Source organism: Sphaeramia orbicularis, chromosome 4 (genome assembly GCF_902148855.1).
Source record: "Sphaeramia orbicularis chromosome 4, fSphaOr1.1, whole genome shotgun sequence".
Lineage (NCBI taxonomy): Eukaryota > Metazoa > Chordata > Actinopteri > Kurtiformes > Apogonidae > Sphaeramia > Sphaeramia orbicularis.
The window spans coordinates 52,598,709-52,617,551 of NC_043960.1; the positions used below are offsets into that span (position 1 = coordinate 52,598,709).

Consider the following 18,843-nt stretch of genomic DNA (forward strand, 5'->3'; position numbering starts at 1 on the left):
ATTCTTTTTTTTTTTTTTTTTTTTTCAGAAGATTCACTATTTTTCTTCACTTTTTCTGATGTGACATGAAGTGGCTTTCACTGAGATCAGTCAGTGCATTGACAACTCACTTCATCGTGGTGAGGTCTTTCCTGGCTCAAAATAAAACTGTGGCGATTTTTAACAATAAAAATTTTTGCAAATTAAGATACATTTTTGCTTTGAATGACAAATTCATTGGGCTTAACAGGCCAAGCAGAGTTCCCAATTCAGACTAATGTAATCATCTCTCTCACCTGACTATGGTAATAAGGAAACAAATATGTGCATTGTATTAGATTAGATTGGATTAGATTAGATTAGATTAGATTAGATTAGATTAGATTAGATTAGATTAGATTGGATTGGATTGGATTGGATTGGACTGGATTCGATTCAATTCAACTGAGATTCCAGTAGTAGCACAACACCAGATATACACACAAGAAAACAGCAAAACAATAACTAAACAGAAAAACAGTATTGAAAAAAAACAGGCAATTGCACATTATAAAGTATTAGTAGAGATAACAAGTAGCAAGGTGGTATTAAGAAAGTAATAATAATAGTAGTAATAATAGTAATAACAACAGCAACAATAATAAGAATAAGAATAATAATAGATTGTTAATTATGTTGTGTATTTATATACATGTAAACAATAATAGTATATATTAGCATATAATAGTAGTCATAGCAATGATATATAATACTAATATTTGTATTTATATAATTATAATACTAATAGTAATAATAATCGTAATAATGGTAGTAATAATATTAATAATAAGTTTGTGGCTTTGTACAATGTTCTGGTGTAACAGTAATGAAACCTGAAGTTGTCAAAGATCTCTAAATAAAAACATACAAATAAGAGTTTGAAACCTTTCCAATGGTACTATTGTCTTTGATCCATATACATCCATACACAATCCATGTTTGTCCTGGGTGATGACCCATCCTGCAGAGGTCCACAATGCTTCTGGAAACATTTAACAAAATGTACATGACAGAAGTGAAATTCACACAACTTCAGGCCATGACAGACCCTGGCCTTTGGACTTGTGAGTGCTAACGGTCCGGATAGTCCTTGTAGTCTTTTGTGGTTCTGTCAGTGATAGATAAATGACAGTTCTTGATGTGGTGCTGTCTGAGGGATCACAGATTGTGGTGTTCAGCTGAGGCTTGAACCCTTTACACACTCAAATATATTCAGATTTGTTAAATCTTTCTTTCTGTTCTGCACCACAGAGGCTGAAATATCCAAATCCCTCCTTTTTTTTCTTTGAGGAACATTGTTTTGAAACTCTTCAATCATTTTCTTACTGATTTGTTGTTAAATCATCCTTGGCCTATCTGTGTTCCTAAAGGACTTCGGGCTTTTGGACCAAATCATGAATCCAGTCACCTGTTTACATCACCTGTGTTATTTCATTATTCTAACTCATTATCAGTCCTAAATGGCTCCTGTTTCATCTGAAGGTATGAAATAGATATAAGTCAAAGCATATTTCAAAATCAGTGTTTTTGTTTTTAATTTACTTATTCCCATACCATCCCAACTTGTCCTAATTTTGGGTTGTAAACAGGGTAAAATATTGGTGCTCTATAAGACATTTCAGCAGCCCCTTTTCTACATCTATAAAGTAATACTTGACACCATACTGGTGTTTCAGTTGCACTTACATTTTTTCTATGAACATAACAATCATTTGATAGATCCCAAAATCCCCTGCCTGATAGAAATCCAAAAAGGAGAAAAACACACAGAAACAAACAGCAAAGGTTCAGTTTGGCTTCTTTAGACATCCCTCAATGAGAGACCCATACGGTGAGGCAGCTTGATATGCATGAAATCGCTCTCCACACGTTTTGTCTTTTGGCACCGTAAAAGAGACCAAAACATGCCGAAACACACACATTTACCACCCTGACATGCAGACAGCTGACATGCTGGTAGATTTATTTAAGGTGTGACCTTCCTGCGTCTCCTCCTCTCCATATTACTTTACAGTTCAGTTGTTGAGAGGCTGTGTATCCCTCGACACAGAGGGCTTAGAGGGTGTAACCGAAGTTGCTGGCCACAGATCTCCATTTTCCTCCAACTGCACCTCTTTTGATGGCCCTAATTGAGGCAGACAGGGAAGTGAGAGTGAGCAGCTGATGGAGATGAAGGGGATAGTACCTAGAGGAAGAGGAGAATCCGATGACAAAGGAGAAGCCAAAAGGAGAAGGACTGTGAAAGAGACATCCTTTTAAAAAAAAAAACAAAACAGAAGCATAGTTCCCTTGGAGGATTAGGCGAGCCTGGCCTTAGCACACTGCTCCCCATGTAGCTTTTGTCTGATCACAGTCTGCTCTGGATGATCAAGCTAACTTGGTAGCGTATCATCCAGCCCCCACCCCTCCCTACAAGCCGGCACGACCCAAACATGGATGATGTCGACGGGGGGTCCCGATGTCACACAGCGCGAATGAAACGTGCACCTCAAAAAGCGCACTCCAAATCCAAGGGTCTGGCCCCCACTACTCTTCTGCATCTCTTGTTTGATATTTTATCTGAGGGACTTAACAACAGTCAAACAGCCCGGCAGCTATTGTGTGTGATGAATTCAACAGGCTTTGAAAGCGACTTAGGGAAAGAGAATGAAAACACACAGTTTTGAACCCTTTCAGAGGAAGTACCCCCTGCCTCCTAAGGAGTGAGAGGGGGGTCGACATCAAACGCACCCCCCAGGGTTCTGTGTCTCAGTTGTTGAAGCGCTCTCACAGTCAGGGGTATGTCCGGGGTTGTAAAGGGGGTTAACTGTACTTGGATTTGTTTCATCCTTTTTTTCCATGTCTCTGCAAGTCAGTGTCCGCGTGTGTGTGTGTGTGTGTGTGTGTGTGTGTGTGTGCGCGCGTGCGTGCATGCATGCGTACATGCGTGTGTGTGTATGTAAATGTACATGTAGTCATGTATAGTGAAGGACACACATAAAGTGCAGTATATTATATGCAGTATTTCCACACATATTGCTGTATTTATGAGTGAAATGTACTGCTCTGTTAATAATTCATGGTAATGGGAATCACCAACACCCGTTTGAAATGCTTGTGATTCACTTTCTAGTTCATCATGGGAGACCATCTTCAGTAAGAGCAGCGAGGTGGTGTCGCCCCAGGAGCTGCAGTGCTGCCGCCGGCTGGTCCAGCTCTGCCGAGACTGCCTGTTGGTCGTCTACAAGTTTGTGTCCGAGTCTCGAGGCTCTTTGACTGGACTCAGCCCCGAATGGGATGACACCAGGTGAGAAGAACACCCAACTCTGTCAAACTGTCTCAACAAAAGAGATATTCTTAAATCACTCCCGCTGTAATAGATGTCGTATCATCCAGTTTGGTGCCTGTATACAAATACAAACATGTATCAGGATCGATGGCTAGAAATTCATTCTAATTTTAATGCTAGGTTGCAGAAGTGTTAAAACCCTTTTTAAACAGATGATACCGTAAACTAGTGTAGAAGACAGAACAAAAACAAAATCAGCATGTGGACTGCATGGTGGCAATCAATTTACATCGAGAAGGTACCGAGTTCCATTAGTGGTCGCTGCAGGGCCTTAGTGTGAGGAGTTTACATGTTCCTCCGGGTTCTCAGGTTTCCCTCAGCATCAAAAACATGCATGTAGGTAAAGTCTCCTGTTAGTGCCCTTGACCAAGGTACTGGAGTTGGTCCCTGGGTGCTGTTCAGTGGCAGCCACTGCTCCTAGCGTATTAGGATGGGTCAAATGCAGAGGTTAAATTTCCCTACGGGGACTTTACAGTGAACTAAAGTGAACTAATGCAGCCCTAGTGTGTGATATTAGAGAACATGCTGGCGGTGTGACTCAACCGCATCAGGGTATAGTTTGACATATAACATCGGCATAAATAGGAGTGTTCTGCTTTCAGAACAATAAAGGCAGGCAATTTTGTCCTCTGCTTGGAGAAAAGTCCCCTACCTTGTTGTTTCCTCAACTGCTACACATTTTTAACAGCACTGTCTTCATTCCTATAGGAAATGAAGCTAATGATTCTACAGAGAATCTTAAATGTCCTGGTGACAGGTCACTCAGGTGTGGTGTTTTGATGACACATTCCTTTTACACAGATGTTTGTTCAGTTCTGTCACTTTCTTTGCATCCGGCTTAATGGTGGAATAAAGCCTCACTCTTCCCACCTTGAACCAGCAAGGTATAAAGTGCGTATAATAATGTATAAAACTAGCCTATGACTGTAACATACTGTCAACGGCTCGTCTGTCGTTTTTAACTTCACCAGTAATGATATATAATTTGGATAGAGCAGTCTCAAAATAGGATCATGATTAAGTTTATGGATAAATGATGTCGATAAGCTTTAATAGATGAAGTAAATGCCACACATGGAAAGTGCCACATGCTGGTATATTTTACATCGGGTGACTTCAGTTATAATCAGCATACTCTTTTAAATGGCAGCATTATCAAATTCTGTATTCCCTAATAAATATCAGTATTGATCTACATGAAAAAATATTGTGATCATGATGATTGAGTATCCCCCAGCCCTATAAACCATTGGTTGTAAGTGTAGGCCAAAAGGCTTGTGATGTCTGGATATTATTTGTAGTAAGAGAAAAAGTTGATAGTGATTAATGGCATTTTCATTCCTGAAAGTACAAATGAAGGGACAAACCAAGGGTCATATCTTTGATGCATGTGGGGGTTGTTAGTTTTGCTTTCACACCTTAGTTTTAGGAGCAGACTAATATGTCCTTGCTGTGGCCATCTACATACTTTAATAGACAGTCGTGCAGGGCTGGCAGGGCATGCGTCATCTTTCTTTTGTTTTTGTTTTGTTTTTTGAGGCTAGGTAGGTTCCTGTAATTAGACCAAAACTGCAAACTATCCAATCATGGTTCCACTGATCGAGACCTCTTTTGGTCAGATCAAACCCCAGTTGTTTGACCCACACCACTGGTTCGGCTGAAACTGTATAGCAGGGGTGCCCACGCTTTTTCAGTTTGTGAGCTACTTATAAAATGACCAAGTCAAAATGATCTGCCTACTGTAAAAATGCAAAACATATATTTATTTATAGATATCTTGAGTATTCTTTATATGTACAGTATATATTGGTTTACCTTGGAAAATTGCATGAACCCATACTGTACAATACAGGGTGGGGAAGCAAAATTTACAATGAAGATTTAGTTGTTTTTTTCTCAGCAAGCACTACGTCAATTGTTTTGAAACCAAACATATATTGATGTCATAATCATACCTAACACTATTATCCATACCTTTTCAGAAACTTTTGCCCATATGAGTAATCAGGAAAGCAAACGTCAAAGAGTGTGTGATTTGCTGAATGCACTCGTCACACCAAAGGAGATTTCAAAAATAGTTGGAGTGTCCATAAAGACTGTTTATAATGTAAAGAAAAGAATGACCATGAGCAAAACTATTACGAGAAAGTCTGGAAGTGGAGGAAGCAACAAAAAACGTACCAAAGCTTTTATTAAAGCTCTCAAATCCAAAATCCTAAAGGATCCAACCAAATCCATGAGAAAAATAGCAATTGAACTTGAGGTAGACAACAAGACCGTTAGAAATGCAGTAAAATATGATTTGAAGATTTAAATTCTCATGACTTTCAATAAACTAATTGGTCATACACTGTCTTTCAATCCCTACCTCAAAATATTGTAAATTTTGCTTCCCCACCCTGTACTGCTCTGTACATTTTTTGTCATGACCTTAGACAGTAGCTGATCATCAGTCATATGATGGTACGGTATTTGGACTCAATCTTCATACGGGAAAGGGTTGACTCATAAATAAGTAGAACCAAATAATGTGGTCAAGGTGGTAGCACATTTCTCCATGTTTGTTATTTTTTACTTTTGTACCCTTTCTTAAATTTAGTAGAAATAAATTGGAGGCTAACTAGGCAACTTGGTAGCTTGCTATAGTTTTGCAGCAGCTGTCACACTTGAACGTAGATGCCCTATATGTCAACCAAGTGACAAATGTTGTAGTGAGGATGGATGATAGGTCGGCGTCTGTTTTTTTAATGCCATGAAATCCCATGCAATCTACTCATATTACCTTTGCGATAAACCGATAGATCGAGATCGACATTTTGGGCACCCCTGCTGTAAAGTCTAAAACTGTGAACCAGCGAGGTATGTGTGTGAGCTCCCTTAGATTGAGTCTAATCCACCCCAGACATGCCTCACAATAGTGTCTTTAAAAAGCATAGGCAAAAACAAAACTAAGTGCAGTGATTTAATAAACAAGTAACTTTTACAGACACTTGAACATACAGTAGAGAAAACTTTAAACTGCTATTAACATAAAGCCTTTCTCAGGAAACATTTCCCCTCTCTGTTCCGTGGAGCCTTAGAGCTATCATCTCATAATCCCCCCAAAAAACAAACAAACACAAATCAGTCTGATTCTATTTTTAAGGCTGAGCCCTGCAGGAGACAGCAGGCGGAGGTTTGCAGTGAGTGAACTTTTAAGGCACATATGCTCTGGGCTGGCAGACAGGAGAGGGGAGAGGGGAGGGTGGGGAGAGGGAGCGTGCTGTTAACAGGAAATAATGGCCCACAGATTAGCGCTCAGGTTAGCCTGGGGCCCCCCGAGGCCTGCTTAATTCAATTAGAGCCCAGATGAGCCTGTGCTGCAAATGACCTTACGAGAGAAAGAGAGAGAGCTCCTTTTTTCCCGGGGCCTCGCTTTTCATGATTCATAAGTCTTGTGCATATTTTAAAAGGCTATCACTTTGCACCTACTGTATAAAACGTCAGCTTAAAAAAAAAAAAAAAAACAGAGGGGGGTGGTATTTGTAATTGTAGCTACTTATGTTTTGACTGATCTGACATTGTTGTAACTGTGGGTTGTTTTATCTGGAGAAATTATGTTTCCACAATTTAACAAAATGAAACAGGTTTTTATTTAACTTACTATTCACAGATTTAATGCAAAGGATTTTATAATTTGAGCATGCACTAATATCCATAGTTTTGCAGTAGGTATTCTTACGAGTCCATTTAAGCATGCATTGGTGTGTCTCTCCTTATTTCTTCTGTCTATATATGTCTGTGTAAAAAAGCTTACCATTTGCTGCTGGACCAGCCTCTACCCATGGCTCCACCCCTGCTGCTGTCGCTGCTGCTTCTTCTTCCTCTTCTTCCTCCGTCTCTTCACCCCTCGATGCAGGTCTCTGCTTGGTTTAGTTCTGCTAAACCCACCCATCTTCCAGCACCGTCCCTTTATTCACTGCTTTGTGCTGCTGCTGCTACTAGCACTTCATGGCTGTACACAAAAGGCTTGGTTCCACTTCCGGCTTGATTCCACCACCGATGATGGTTGCTTGGCCACAAAACCAACAGTCTTATCATGGTTTCCTCTGTTTCCTTATGACAATGGACATAAAATACTCAACAGTATTACTGTAGTTTGTTTGATTTTTCCCTTATGAGAAACATGGCAGTGCAATAATATTTATCATAAACCTGGATTTACTAGAAATATAACAGTCAGGAGGCCAAGTCTGAGAGTGACTGAAATTTGGTTTAGGGGAGCAATGTCTCATATCATCAAAATAAAACATTTCACCATCAGGGAGAGGAGACTTTTGTGGTTTGAACAGAAGTGTCTCTGATTTATTATGTGGTTTAATGGTGCAGTTGGGTGGAACTCCTGTCACTTCGAGGGTCATGGAGCTGCGGAATTCACGTTATTCTGAAAGACGACAAATGTGGCGCCATTTGTGTTTAACATGCCACACTAGTTGTAAACAGTGCAGAGTCACAGTAGTTTACAAAAATAGTTTTGAATATTTCCAATGGCCTCTTTCCACTCAGTGACATTATTCACTCTAAGGAAAATCAGGAAAAACATCAAACTTAACCCATAAAGACCCTAACAACCACTTGTGACACAAACCCTCTACAGATCTAAACTGTTTAATACCTGTTGATCCACTAATCCTATCAATCCATGTCAATAATTGGTGTAAAATACATTTATTCATCTTTTCATGGTCATTAGATATGACCCATTTGGACGTTCAGAGGCTCTGTAGTTACCATGGAAACACCACCATCTTCTACAACATTGATTCACCAGTAAACGCATGGAGTTGGATCAATGACAGTGGATGGACACACTAATTTTTACATTTAGGTAGCAATATTTTAGCTGAAAAAATTACTTTTCCTCCATTTTTCTCTGTTTTGATAGAATTAACTTTGAATTTACTCTGAGTTTTCATGAACATCTACATGATGTATGAATTAAATATAGGAAAATACATGATTTACGCAAAAAAAAAAAGCAAAATACAGAGGATAAAATTATTTTTAAAAAATTGGTGATAAATCAGTTAAGAACGGTAGAAATAGAGAAAAATTCATTTGAGAACTGCGACAAAAATGTCGTCTTTATGGGTTAAATAAACTGTGATATCATAAACATGATAATACATATAGAGGTACCAACTAAACCCAGTAGAGTCTGATGATCTGTTTTAAGTTTAAAACATGTTTCTACATTAAAATATGATGGAGTTATATGGCTCCAAAGAGGGTGTGTTTTTGCAACATTGCTAAGAAAAATCATAGCACACTTTCTTGAATGTTTCACATAATTTTGTGTGTGATTTGTGTGCCATGAAAGCTCCTGGACAAGCAACAGGCTGTGAGTAGAGTAACAGAAGAAGCAGAAATAAAAGGGGGTTGCACACTAATGACTGGAGCCTGTGAAGGAAGTGCTGTGAGATGTTCAGAGTGTAGCTCCAAGCACATGAACAAACCCAGAATTGCAGCCAACTACAGGGATGGCCAAAGTACCAAGTTGGCCATGTGTTATGCATTCAGCTTTATGTTACTAAGTGTAGAAGCTTATATGGTAAAAGGTTTGTTAAATTCAGTTTTTTGCCTCAATAATAGTAACATAAGTCTGTTTATTTTGCTCATGAAAATGATGTTTGTGACTTAGTGGTGGTTTGCTTATTAGCTCAGTGCATGCGAACAGCAGAGATGAACCAAACACCAGTTACTATTTAAAGATGATTGATTAGCATGACAAACTGAATCCTGTTTTCCATTAAATCCAGGTGATTAATACATTTCATTGCAGTGCCAAATCTTAGTTTAAAGTAAAAATATGAAGGGAAACCCTATCAAACCACAGTTAGCTTGTTCAGTGTTTGTGTCCACTGTAGCATTCAAATCTGTAATGTTTGAACTAATTTATAAAGTATGTTTGATAAGAAATCATCATACTGTTCCTGGATTAGAAGGTAAACTTTATATCATGTACATCAAAGAAGGAAGCCTACTAAGACTGTTATAAGCAATGTCCGTCAACACAGCAACCATTGACCAGCACGCTGTATATCATTCTGTCACGTGCTAAACTTTGTCCCTCACACAGTGTTTTTTTTATCAAGAGCATCTTACCCTGAGCACATTTTAAGTGTAAGTGGCTCCAGTGGGAACTGAGCCCCTCTTTCCATCAGGCATGCAGGAAACAGTTGCAACCCGCCACCACTTCAGATAGTTGAGAAGCAATTAGTATTGTTTTCTTATTGATATATACGCTTTTTATGAGAGGCTAATGTGTGTGTCTGTGTGTGAGTGTGTGCGTGTGTGTGGGCTTGTGCATGCACATGTCATGCAACTGTTGCACAATGTTCATCCACTCATTCTCAGTACTGTAAGACACACTCCAGACTATTTTTACCATCCATTTCAGAACTAGACTTAAAATTAGTCGTAGCTCAGCAATACACTATATACATTAATTTTGTCAATTTGTGATCACACCAAAAACATCGCAGATTAAAAGCTGACTGATTAATTTAATGACATGTAAAATCTGTCATGAACTGACAAGACTGACTGTATTTAAAAAAAAAATATATATATATATATATATATTTACAGAGGACATTTGAATATCCTCTGAGGACAATTTGCAAGAGAAAAAGCATGCAAATCGTGTAAAATTACAAGAAAAAACTATGAGGGAAAATAGTAATGTTGATATACGATATATGGGAGATGAGGACCCCCAGCAAAACACTTCATATATTGTTTCGGAAAAGATGAACAGTATCGTCAGGCTAAAATTCTGGTTGACCAGAGTCCAGGGAGGTGACCACATGACACAGTTTTACATACATATTCATAGACTTTGCAGGATTAAAAATAAATAAATAAATTATGTAGCTCAGTAACATCCCACGTTATGTCAAGCTAAATACTGCGATTAGGGTTAAAGATTTTGATCTCCATTTATGTTTAACAAAGAACAAAAAAGAAACCCACTTCATGTTTTCACATTGGTGAAATATTGATTTACAGTATATTTACCTGCTTCAACAGAACAACTTTAACTGTCCATTTATCATCCTCAGCCCTATATTGGTCTCAAATGGTCATATGATGGAGGGAATAAATATTCCAATTAAATCTTTCACACATTTCCATGAAGGAATAATATCTTGTCATTGTAGATTTAATCTAAAATATGAGCCTAAATAATAATTTTATGAAATCAAGCAAATATTTTTTGGTACATCTTGTGCTACAAATGTCAAACTGAATTCAGTGGAGTTGAGGATTCGATCCTCTACAGGGTGGGGAAGCAAAATTTACAATATTTTGAGGCAGGGATTGAAAGACAGTGTATGACCACTTAGTTTATTGAAAGTCATGAGAATTTATTTGCCACAAGAAAATTTACATAATAGAAAATGTTTTTATTCTATGTGTCCTCCTTCTCTCTCAATAACTGCCTTCACACGCTTCCTGAAACTTGCGCAAGTGTTCCTCAAATATTCGGGTGACAACTTCTCCCATTCTTCTTTAATAGTATCTTCCAGACTTTCTCGTAAAAGTTTTGCTCATAGTCATTCTCTTCTTTCCATTATAAACAGTCTTTATGGACACTCCAACTATTTTTGAAATCTCCTTTGGTGTGACAAAATCACAGCAAATCACACACTCTTTGACGTTTGCTTTCCTGATTACTCATATGGGCAAAAGTTTCTGAAAAGGTATGGATAATAGTGTTAGGTATGATTATGACATCAATATATGTTTGGTTTCAAAACAATTGATGTAGTGCCTGCTGAGAAAAAACAACTAAATGTTCATTGTAAATTTTGCTTCCCCACCCTGTACTAACTCTCCTGCTCTGCTTACCACTCCAGTAACAAACTGTTAACTTATAGTAAAGTGCCACAGTGATGTATACGACTGTAATGAGTGTAACTGCAGTTCTATGAGTCCACTATATGCACGAAGGGCTGAAATAAACCAAGAGCACTGAGGGAACGGCTCTGTGACTTTTTGAGGTGAGATTTCTGAAATAATTCCATGAATAGATGTGACACGTAATATAAAGATATAAAATGATTGTAACTAAATAAAATGATAAATAATAAGAATACATTTAAGTGAAATATAATCTATAAAGTCCAGTTATCAGCTTGAATGGAAATGACCACTTTATTCTCAGACAGTATCTAAGTTTTTTCCTGTAAATGTATGATTTTAATCTCAAGTATCACTCCCCTCCTCCCACTCAAAAAACATTTGTTTTCCTTGAAGTGTCCCTAATACACCATCACCATTGTATGTTTCTGTTTTTATTTCTGTCAAAAGTATCATTGACATTCAGCAGCTCTAGTCCAGTGCATGACTCAGTGGTGCTCAGTAGCTTTTTATTTTTTTACATTCACTGAAAATTCATTCATCATTTATACACTGTGCGCAGGAAAATTGGAATATTTTAAAATGTATTATTAACGCATACACACACAACTGCAGTTGTTCAGGGTCTCCGTGGTCGACCACACCTGCCCTGTTTAAAGCGTTCTTCTTCCTCTGTGGAGTGGAGTGGCCCTATCAGGTGCGTTCACAGCCTCAGTCTTCAGAATAAAGCCCTTCACTCTGTGTGGGCAGATGAGAGGAACTGGCCAGCTCCACTAATGACTGTCCTGTTAAGTTTGGAATTACTGTCATTCGCCAAAGACAATTTCCCAAAGATGACAAAAGTTTCAGATTCTATTAGTTGTCATTAGTCTTAGAGCTGTGGCAGTAATTAGGGTTAATTGGGGTGTTGAGCGGAATGCTGGCTTCAGATAACCTTCAAACATTTTTTAACCTCTTGGTTCATGATTGCATCAGCTGTTGCAGCTCCATCGTTTGTGTTAAATAACAGCGATTTATCTGATCTGACCTGCTCTAAATTCACTGGTGCATCTTGTTCAAGGCCTTTTGAGTGATACGGAGGACCTGTCAGTAGGTCTGGCGATAGGTTGTAGGTTTGCATGTGAGCGGCCGAGCATGAGAATATCTCTCAGTCTCCCCATGAACTGATGGATTGAAGCAAAGCACAAGTGCATGGACAGGCGTCCCTCTGGCTTTCAAGCATGCTCGTTGTTGCTAAGATCTTCTCCATGATCAAAAGGAGGACGAACCTGGAAGATGCAGAATGAGGGTCCAATTAAATATAGCCTGCAGAGACAGCGGCTGCTTGGACATGAGAAGCCCCCTCACCCCCCACCCCCTTTGCCACCACCACCATCGTAATTCTTCCTGTGAGCAGAATATTCTCAAAGTGAATAGGAGAGGAGCTCTGACGAACACACACTCGGCCCCCCAATGGATGTTCAATATTTGATTTTCTTTTTTTCTTTCTTTTCATGGCCATTTCCATGTCTTGGCTTGGGGTTTTCAATGAAAACCTTCTGGAAGCAAAGAGAATTCCAGTGGTTATACAGAAAGGTTGAAAAACCCTCAGTCTTCGGGAGAAACATTCACATAGGAGAAGTGAATCTCCAGGTGAGAGATACTCATCACCAAATGTCACTTCTGAGTCATCTTAACTAACACAGGCCAAGATGGGAGAAAAAAAGGTCTACTTGGCATCTCAGAACATGTCTGGCATGATCTCTGGGATTTGAGTGAAGGAGTCTGAAAAAGCACTGAACTGAACCTTTTACTCCACCAAGTCCAGTCTCAGTATAAGAGGAAGAAGAGGAAGAATAAGTAGTGCTGGAAGGAAACCTATGGCTCACTTGAAGCCGTTTCAAGGACACTCTCGTTGGACTAAATGAAGTTAATTTGAATCCCTTCTAACTCTCCAGGGTCTGGAGCTGCGTTGAAGCGGACGCCCTTAGCGACATGCTTTCCCCCCCTTTTCTGCTCGACTTTAGAAGAAGCTGCTTGGCTAATTTGTCCGAGAGCTATTTCATAAGGAAAGAGAGCTGTCAGAGAAAAGTGTGCTATCTCTGTACCAGCTTAAAAAGAAGATATTTCTTTCACTCTGTAATCCTCAGCCCCAGTGGCTCTCTTTTGATTAGATTGTCACATCTTAAACGCTTCCACAGGGAATATTCTTTTGACCATTGTGCTCATTTAACTGAATGAGTATTAGATGTAGTTTCTTTATTAGCTAAAGATCCTTACTGTGGATGTGGCAATGAGGTCACACAGCATAGAATATCCCGCAGTGCTGACAAGTGTGCTGCAGAAGCCGATGATGTTAGTCAGTCTTCCAACTGATTGTTGTGGAAGAACCAAACCAGGTCCCTGTCTCAAGTCTTCTGAACAGTCCCGCAGTATTTGCATAACCTTCAGTTAACCTTATCCAAGATCTGACCATCTCATCTGACATTGCTGACAACCATATCTGACTCATTTCTAGTAACTAAAGAAGATGGGAGCAGGGTTGAGCCCCTCCTGACTCTATCTCAACTTGACGCTGGTCTCATTCTCAGGTACTGGAACGCTGTTAGCAGGAGCTGCCTCACTGCTCTGTCTCGGTGGAAGGTGTCATAGAAAAGTCTTAGAAAGGTTCTGACGTCTATGCCTCGGAACGATAGGTGAGGATTTTCTGTTCATGATCCTAAAAATATAAAGGTCAGAGGTTTAGCTTGGTCTGTGACATGTAGATATCCTGAGGGAGAAAAAAACCAAACCATCTGCCTCAGTCTGTATGCAGCTTCACTGCCACTGCAAAAGCACTTGACACCAAAGTGTGGTTTGGAATCCGACCCCAAGTGCACATAGTAAAACGGTGTGAAGGTAGCGCAAATGTGCAAACAGTACCATATCAAAAAGGGTTTTCAATTAATCTAGATGTATCGAAATGTAAATATAGGTGCATGTACAGCTTTGGAAATGGTTATTGTTCCAGTATTTAAGAGTCAACTTTTGGCATAGACTTGATCTGTAGTGTCATCTTGGCTTGTGTGCTAGCTGAGTCAAAACTCTGGCAAAGTACACATGAAATGTTTGTGTTACAAACATGATAAAGAAATAAGCTGAAACAAAATCCAATGACCTTGCATCATAACTGTTCATGTTCAGTTCAGTTACAAGCACAAGCCTTGACCTTTGGTCACCAAAACCTAATCAGTTGATCCTGGAGTAAATGAGGAAGACATTCCCTAAAGGTGAAATATCAGGTTCACAAGAACAACTACATGTACTCCATTTTGCAACGTTCTGTCAAATACCAGGCCTTATGCAAGAACCACTTGTAACATATTTCTTCTTAAATGCTACAAACAAGTAATTTAGAAGAACTTAACAGATTTAAAATAATTTGCTGCATATTATATGTAATATATTTCATGACTTTGAATCACTGTTGAGTTTGAAAGTTGTCTACACTTCATTTGTTGACAGTGATGTTGATTTGAATGAATTTGAATGAAGACATTTAGACATGTAGGAGCATTAGCTGAATGTGACATGGGAGGCAGAAGTCCCCACCTGGATTTAACTAAACAAATAGTTGAGATTCTTCCATTGGATAAGTACTGCAACCTTCACTGATGCAGGGAGTAGCTTCTCTGTTCTTAAATATCCATCAGTCTGATAGTTTGATCCTGTTTCAGAGTGATGGGTACATCAGGGTACCTGTGTGCCATGCACAAATGAGCCCATCCTAAAAAACAAAGAAAATGTATGATAAACTTCAGATGAGAATGAAGGATGTTCTTTCATAAGGCCTGATGTATGTTAAAGGTACTGAGGTCTGACTGATGGATGAACAGACCAACCAGTGAGCCGTCTGATAAAGCTGTCTGTGGATCCATCTAAAACCAGAACGTCAAAAGATTATTCAGGTTTCTATAGACAATCGCATGTGGTCAAATAATTATTTCCAAAGCTGTAGACGATGAACACAGAACCACGAGAACACATAACACAACTGTAACACCTGATACTACATTATAGAACAAGTACATTACTGCTTCTTATACAACAGTTACAATTCAAAACAGTTTTTTTTCCGTATTTCTTTTATTTAGCTGAAGATCTGTCATAATACATTCAGAGCTCACAGGGGCATTACTAAAGTTGAACTGAGTAACCAAAATAACAACAAATGGTAGAATTGGGAAGTGAAAATTGGTGATGTTTGGTGCTGAGCACTAATGCGCCCTGACCTCTATATTGTGACCTTTGCATATCTAATCCTCTCATTATGTTCATCCCTTCCCCTAATCCCTTCACCCCTCGCTCTTGTCCGTCTGTCCAGGTACCTGCTGCCAGTGACCTCCCAGTTCAAGTGGCCTTCGTCCAGCTTTGGCCGCGTCTCCTCCTCGGCTGTGCCGCGCTCCCGCAGCCTTTTCGCTGCCAGGATGGGCCACTTCTGAGGTCACCGTGGCAACCCTGGCTTCTGACACCTCACCTTTTGACCTCAGCCTCACCGCCCTGACTCTCACCCAACCCAATCTACGATCTCAGCAGCTCACAGTATGGATGTGAATTCAGGGGCAATGTTTTTTAGTTCTTTTTTTGTTTGTTTGTTTGTTTTTGTTTTCCGGACAAAGGATGGATGGATGGACCCTCAATCCTTTGCCAAATCCCCCTGTGGAAGACCATCAAAGGCCAGGTGATTTGGGATCGCTAAAAGGGGCCATGTTGTTTAGTTGACGCTGGCCTTGCCCAAACCAGCAGACCACCAGTCCACTCCATCCCATCATATCGCCCCGGTAACACCGGACAATGGGTTCAATTCCTCTTTTCATTGTAATTGCTGTATTATACCTACTCACTGTACAGTTACAAGTCATGGTACTGTAAAAGAAAGAATAACAAGTACTAAACAATGCAAGGATTATTTATTTATGTATTTTATTTATTTTGTAAGGTATTTCATTAATGCAGTGAATGCTAATGCGAAATGCGGTTGTGGAATGAAATCAAATGAGCAATCCCCAGTTTGAGAATGTGGATGTAAAAAACTATAGCGAAAAGTTTATTTTTGCTGGCTGTAATCAGTTATTTTGTTCCTGCTTTTACACTGGGTTTAATTTATTTCACAGCTTATATCAGAAGCTTTTATGTTGAGAAATATTTTAACAGTCATTTGATGTTTTTTTGTTTTTTTTTTGGCAGTCCAGAGTATATTAGAGAGAGAGGTGGTGACAAGAAAACTAGAACCGTATAACTTTTGAATGCTATTGCTCCATGTTTTACCTGTGTGACAGTGAGTGCAGCACTAGTAAGCAGCCTCATGTTTCGAATGTTAACACAGTGCGAAGCCAAACCTCTTTTTGCCTCTTAGAGAGCGAGCATAAGGAGCCAAACTGAAGTCTTCTGAGACGGCACCCTCCTGGTCCTTACATGCACTTTGTCACAGAAAGGGAATGATGACACCGCTAAGTGGGTGCACATTATAGTAGTGTTTGCATGCCTAGACTTTAGTCCCTCATCCAAATGTAGGAGCCGCATTTCGGAATATACTTGAAGTTTTTTGTGTGTGTCATTAATTATCGTGTCTTTGTATCGGCTGCACTCAGAAGAAGACACTTCACCGTTCAATTTGTCGTCTAAGTGTGGATGTTGTCGCGTCACTTCAAGATTGTGCAGCATGTTGAATGACTCGGCTCATCAGCCCAAATGTATTGTACTGTAACAACGGTAATTTTGCCTGGGATGAGCAGCTGCAGCCTGTTTTTTTTTTGTTTTGTTTTGTTTTTTCTTTTTCTTTTTTTATTTCCTCCCTGCTGTACAAGTGCCAGGGTTTCTCAGAGATGTGCCAATAATAGGCGCGTCTACTTCATGCATTCACATTGGTTTTATTTACAGATAAATACACCATGAACTAAAGTAGGGTCTCAGTTAGAAGCAGTATTAAAATGTTGACTGGGAGCAATGCAGTGTTGTATGTTGATTAGTTTACATTCTCTGTGTACTACCCCATAAGGTGATCATGGATTAGACCTTTAAAGGTATGATGCAACCTATACATTTGACAAAAATACATCTAACACATAGGTGAAGCAACAACGCTGTGCTAAAACTCCTGAAATTTAACACTTACTATGTACTGAACATCACTTCACAATGCCAAATATATTTTTATTTTGCCTGATTTTATTTGTGTTATTTAAGAGTAGTACTTTTTTTCATTGACGGTATGAGATTTTTAATTTTACATAGCAATAAAATGTTTAAACAAACACACGACGCCTTCCTGTGTTGTTTTTTTTTTTTCCTTCATAGAGTAAAACACACATTGTTGTCATAGTATTTGCTAAATAAAGCTAGATATTAAAGGTGTATTTCTTTGATTAGTTTGTGGTTTTGTTTTGTAAAATAGTTATTTATCATGTCGTTAACCTCATAGCATAAAGTCATCCACTATAGGGACAAAAGTATTGGGACATGTTGAATTCAGGTGTTTCTTTTCTAACGGGTCTGGGATACAAAACAATAACAAATGTCATAATATAGTTTTAAATTGTGATAAATATCATATTGATTATTAGTATTGATGTTTATATGTCAAATCAGCATGAACAGGACATCTTACAGCTGTAGACATGATGTGTCTCAATATTTCTGTCCATATAGTTTATAAATATCAATATTTCCTTCAAGTTAAGTGGGAGAATTTTCTAACTCAATGAGATGTGAAGAATTAGATGGTTAGTTGAGGTAGAAAATTATTATTTACAGCCAGAGCATGAAAAATATTTTAGAGATGTAGTCATAGTCCAAAAAAAAAAAAAAAAAAATCAATGTTGAGAGAAATGAAGTCAAAACCATCTCTCAGGCATTTTGGAAACAAAGATAACAATTTAAACCAAAATAACTGATGCAATGACATTTTTCCCAGTATAAAACTATATTATAACATTAGTCATTATTGTTTTGTATCCCAGACCCCTGTTAGAAAAAAAAAACCACCTGAATTCAACGTGTCCACATACTTTTGTCCATTTGTTTATGAGTTAGACAATTATGCTTTGAGGCTAATGCTGTGTTGCTCTCAACATCTGCCATGTTTGATGACTATTTCTGATATGTATGAATGTTCCCTTTGGTGTGTTCACAACATGAGCCCGTTTACACGACCATAAAAATCTGGTAATTGCGGTAATTGGATGTGATGCATTTACAGTCACTTCAGAAATGCGATAATCAAAAACCCTGGTTTACATGTTTCAGTCCATTATTTGATTTGTTTTGGAGTACGTACGTATGTTATGATATAAGACGTACACTTCCTCTCATTTTCAAAACAATCTGTCTTGTCTTGTTGCCCATGGTAACGCCTACGGTGTCAGCATTAGCTATCCTAATGTGGGAGCTAATAAGACTCCAAAATAGGTCACATGTTGCTGCTATCCATTTCATTTCACTATTTGTTTACCTTTTTCCTCATGTTGTCGCTGCATAACTTCCATTCATATTGATTTTTTTTTTTTACACGTGCAGATGTAAAAAAAAAAAAAAAAAAAAAAAAATTAAGAAATCAGATTAACCTGTTTACACGT

General features: G+C 38.7%; 1 protein-coding gene across 2 annotated transcripts in view; it reads left to right on the forward strand.

The window, feature by feature from the left end:
- Nucleotides 1-17,523, forward strand: part of ttll7 (tubulin tyrosine ligase-like family, member 7) — a 154,574-nt gene extending 137,051 nt beyond the window's left edge. Inside the window, exons 20-22 of one of the 2 annotated variants that reach the window (XM_030132506.1) lie at nucleotides 3,131-3,304; nucleotides 13,822-13,926; nucleotides 15,594-15,702. In XM_030132506.1, coding sequence (XP_029988366.1) covers nucleotides 3,131-3,304; nucleotides 13,822-13,882 — 235 coding nt within the window. In that variant the 3' untranslated portion in view covers nucleotides 13,883-13,926; nucleotides 15,594-15,702. Of the gene's footprint in view, nucleotides 1-3,130; nucleotides 3,305-13,821; nucleotides 13,927-15,593 lie in introns of both variants that reach the window. The other variant, XM_030132505.1, reaches the window with a different exon arrangement.
- Nucleotides 17,524-18,843: the final 1,320 nt, after the last annotated feature.